The 4,505-nt window shown below is 42.5% G+C and overlaps 1 protein-coding gene across 1 annotated transcript; it reads right to left on the bottom strand.

Annotated features, from left to right (window-relative positions):
• Window positions 1–1,735: 1,735 nt before the first annotated feature.
• On the bottom strand, window positions 1,736–3,235 carry B3GALT5 (UDP-Gal:betaGlcNAc beta 1,3-galactosyltransferase, polypeptide 5). The gene is made up of 2 exons (XM_008943322.1): window positions 3,143–3,235; window positions 1,736–2,692 (listed from the first exon to the last, which is right to left on the bottom strand). The coding sequence occupies exons 1-2, from the start codon at window positions 3,233–3,235 to the stop codon at window positions 1,736–1,738; spliced, it is 1,050 nt and encodes a 349-aa protein (XP_008941570.1).
• Between the last annotated feature and the right edge of the window lie 1,270 nt (window positions 3,236–4,505).

Here is a 4,505-nt window from a genome sequence, read left to right as displayed (position 1 = left end):
TGGATATGCCTGCTGAAAATATTTAACCTGCTCTTCAGACACAGGTGAGTAAAAAGAGACTCTTGTACTGGCCTCAAAAACTTCAATAAAAAGAAATGAAACAATAAAAGAAACCAAAGTAATAAAATAACTTTCCTGATCTTCCCTCCACATTTTTTACCACATTCAGTGTATGTTTTCATCCTAGGGCAGTATCTGGTCCTGGTTGCCCTCGCTGGGTCTCATCCTTATCCCCATCATGAGGGTCCAGCTACTGCTGCCTTGACCTCAGACCTACCTCATCACCATGATACTGCCTTATGATCAGGACTGTTGGCTGGACCTGGCCACCATCTGTGGGCCTGTCCTGCTCTCTCATGTGGGTGTGGAGGACTGAGCCCTGCAAACTCTCAGATCCCCTCAGCTCCCAGCTCATTTCCCCTACGGAGCAGCCTCATGTTTACTGACCTCTGGAAAAAAAAAAAATAAAATTCAGAGATAGTACATAGCATTCAATTCTTATTTGCTGGGAAAAACGACCTCTTCCTTGTGTGAAAGTAAACAGATAGAAGTATGGGAGCCGCCCATGCCCATGGCAGGGGGGGGGGACTAGATAAACTTTAAGGTCTCTTCCAACCCAAACCACTCTATGGTTCTACTGCATAAGGCATGAATTTACAAACTCCCTTCTTCCTCCCCATAGGAATGTATTTTTCACAGTAACTACTGTAAAGACCCAGTTTCTTATCTCTGAAATCTACCAGAATCCTTGTGATGTTATGAGTCTTTGCTTGGTAACAAAATAGGAAAATGAGGCTTCCAGCCTGAAAGATTACCTGGGCACAGTTTCCCTCTAGGTCTTGTTTAGAAGAGGAAAATCCTCCTGTGTTCTGCCTTACACACCCTGTTCCTCATAGGGAAAAATGTCTAATCAGATATACTGTTTAGCTCACTGTAAGTGACTCTAGTGTAGTCTTGGCACAGCATTTACAGCAGCTTTCAAGCCACCAAAGTGAGACACAAGTGTAAAAGATGTCTCCAGGGTCTATTGTGATAGAAAGTCCAGGACACTCTCCACTGAACACAGATTCATCTCTATTCAGCAGGAGGCACTTATAGGGAAACAGAGGCAGTAGCCTTACACATTCACCAGGTGACCTGCAGTACCCAAGGTTGTCCCAAGAGTGCTGCATGGGCAAATTCTTCCATCTCTGCCAAAAAAAAAAAAAAAATGATGTAGACTGAAGGAGGGATCTGTGCCAAGATGCAGTTCTGTCCACACAAAGCTGACTGCAAGGGCAAGGCTGCAGTTCCCTACGTCAGGAGGGGAACATCCTGACAGCTCCAAACACCTTTTCCTAAATGCCTGCCCAGATGGGTGCATATGAAGTAATCAATCAAGGGCAACCAGCAAGAGGGCAGCAAATTTTCTTCTCCGAACAAAAGTACTTTTAGTTTGGCACTGCAGAAATGTTCTCAGTCATGTAGCAGCAAGATTTGGATTGCAGGTTTGCAGACCTGCATCTTTCAGGAAAAAAAAAATAAATTGCAATCTGTGTAGAGAAGGAATGCAAAGAGGTGGGATTGGATGGGAGAGAAAGAGGTTTGCATGTTCTTGGGCAGAAATGGAGATTAAAATAGCCATTAAAAAGTCTTTCTCGTGATGGATCTAGAGTTAACTGGGAGTTTTGCTGGAGTCAAGAGCAGCCCTGTAAATGCAGAGCATTTCAGTTTGTTGATTCAAGCAGGGAAGGTGTTAGAGCACTTCTCCTTGATTTTCTGTCACTAAGTAATTCCAGTAGCTCAGCTGCTCAGGTGGCTCTACTTCATGGCACATCACAATTTTCTTAAAGCGAGCAACAGAGAACTTAATCCTTTCTGGAAAAAATGTCTGCTCTGAATGAAGCTCCTCCAGCTGAATTTTCAGTTTGGCAAGGCACAGCCCCATGAATACATCCTCCAGTTTAATGAAGGAAATGCTCTCTGAAACATTATAGATCTGACTGGCAACGTCAGTGGATAAAACATAGCCAGTCCCAGAACAAAATGGTGGGTAGGTCTTTCCCGGATACTCTTCTCTACTCACATACCACTTACTCCCTCTTTTCCGTATGGGGTACTCGTGCAGCTTTAAAAAGCCCGTGAAGAATCTAGTGGTCTTCTTTTTCCTTAGAAGCAGCTCAGTGAGGTAATAAACATTCACAAACACATCTGTGTCAGTTTTCATCACAAAGCTGGACTGGTAACAAAACCTGTGAATCCATTCAATTCCCATCATGGTCTTCAAAGTCAAATTGTAATACGTGTCAGTGAAATTCTTTTGAATAATGTCTTTGTACTTCTGGCTTTCAGCAGCGATATCGGCCTGCTGGCTGAGGTTCACAGGGCTTCCCAGGAGGAAGTAGGTCACCAGGCGCTTGCCGGAGACTGTTCTCTCCTTCCCCCACGTTTGCCGGATGGCCATCCTGGCGTCCAAGTGCTGGTATGAGGATGTCACAAGCAGGACGAGGAAGGGTGGGTTCTGGTGGCAGTCGATATCTGGGAGCTGCAAGAATTTTCCGCCAATTCTCCTAAAAGTCTCTATGGGAAATATGTAATTTTGGCTGTTTTCACAGAATATACAGAATTCAGTCAAATTGTTGTAAAAAACCAAGAAGCTAGCACAGCTGAGCCCTACAAGGCAAGCAAACAGCCTGAATTTTGTGAAATCCATCTGAAAGAAACAAAAAGGAACAGCACATTAAAAAAAAAAAAAAATTAAAAATCTGTAGTTCCTTTCAGTGCTGTATACCAAACTCTCTGCATAGAGATTTAAAGCCAGGCCATCTCTAATTGCAAACTACCTATTTCAGGGAACTCACCCACATGTATCTTTCTTGGAATCATTCCTACAAGGTGTTCTGCTGGCAGTGAAATTCACACGCGTGCTTACTTGAATTTTCCCCCCAAACCAGCATATCCTCAGAAATCCACACAAGCCTCTCCACTGTTAGCAATTTACCCAGGCTGATGCTTCAGAGCTCCTCCCCATTTTCTGCATCTTACAAACCATAACTTAGACTTGCCAAGGCTCACATAAGCCAGAGAGTGAAGCAGCAGGTATGTGCCCATGGCAGATGACAAAGGATAACAGCAATAGGGTGTCAGGTTATGTTTTAAATACCATATTTCTCCATTTGATTGAAAAATTCCTGTGTCCCAGAGCCAGCAAGTGCTGTTCAGCTGGGAGACCCAGCCAGGCTCCTCCCATCTTCATCATCTTTGTGCCCTGTGAGGCTCTTGCTCCGACCCAGAAACTGCTCCCAATCTTTTTGCTGCAGGAGCCATGAGTCACGAATCTGACCTTCAGTCAGCTGCTCAGAAGAAAAGCAACAGTGGGTCAGATTATTTGGATGTGTCACCTTTTGCAGAGTTTAAGTGGCTCGCTGAGGTGAGAAGGTGGTTGTCCATACCCTTCTCTCCTTTCCAGGTGAAAGACATCCAAACAATAACAACAGCATTCATTCATTCATCCTTGTAATGGATTCATGTGCTGTGTATCTGATTACAAATCTTGTACAAATTTTGAGAGAGAGAAAAATTACCAAAGCAAACCCAAAAAAGTCACAGTGCCAAAAAAATTACATATCTTCATAAATTAACCTGGGGAGAAGAGTATAATGTTTCATTTACTCATTCCATTAACCCACAGGCCCATCAACTACTCTTTTAGAGCACTAGGATGGGGAAATTTTTACCAGGGGAAGGGCATTCCCTTCCACTTCCCCTCTTCTTAACAAAAAAATTGGATCTGGTTACCCTTCTAAAAATAAAGCAAACCAAGTTTACAGTTCCCAGAGCTGCAGATTTCATGCAAATTTGATCTCTGCCTTCCAACCAAAAATGTTCTGCCTAGACTCCGCAAAGCCACACTAGTGCCCTCCTTTTGCTCCCATTCCCCTTTCCAAGGAATGAAAAGGTTTTGCATTGCAGGCTTAAGTTCGTTTTAAAGTCCAGCCAGGTGTTTCTGGGACCCAGTCCAGCACATTTTACCCGTAAGAACAGTCCCAGTAACTTCAGTCAGTATTCTCAAAAACATGAAATAAGTAGAACTGGAGTCCTGGTTTACTGAAATTCCTCCCACAGTGAAATGCATTTTTGCAATCATTCACTAATGAATTTTGAAAATATTTCAAAAATTCACATTTCTTCTGCCACTTATATTTAAACTTTATCTTTAAATAGCATATTCCTCAGATCTGTTTTCTCTTGTATGTATAGCGCACAGTAGTCTTGTGATTAATGTAAAAAAATCTTTAATTAAATACATATGTAAAATTGTGTGAGAATATACATATGCATACATATATATCTATACATACACACACGCAAAAGATTATACAAAAATCTGCTCTACATCTGTTCTTATGTTCTTCATTGGCCTGAGAGGAAGCACATGAATATCCTGAAAATAGTGTTTTCAGTAAAGGATGATGTTCTGAGGATGACAACAGAAGCTGCAGAAGCGGTTTGCTCCTGTTGCTGGC

Source organism: Merops nubicus, unplaced genomic scaffold (assembly GCF_000691845.1).
Source record: "Merops nubicus isolate BGI_N331 unplaced genomic scaffold, ASM69184v1 scaffold3147, whole genome shotgun sequence".
Lineage (NCBI taxonomy): Eukaryota > Metazoa > Chordata > Aves > Coraciiformes > Meropidae > Merops > Merops nubicus.
This window is presented reverse-complemented; position numbering and strand designations above follow the sequence as displayed.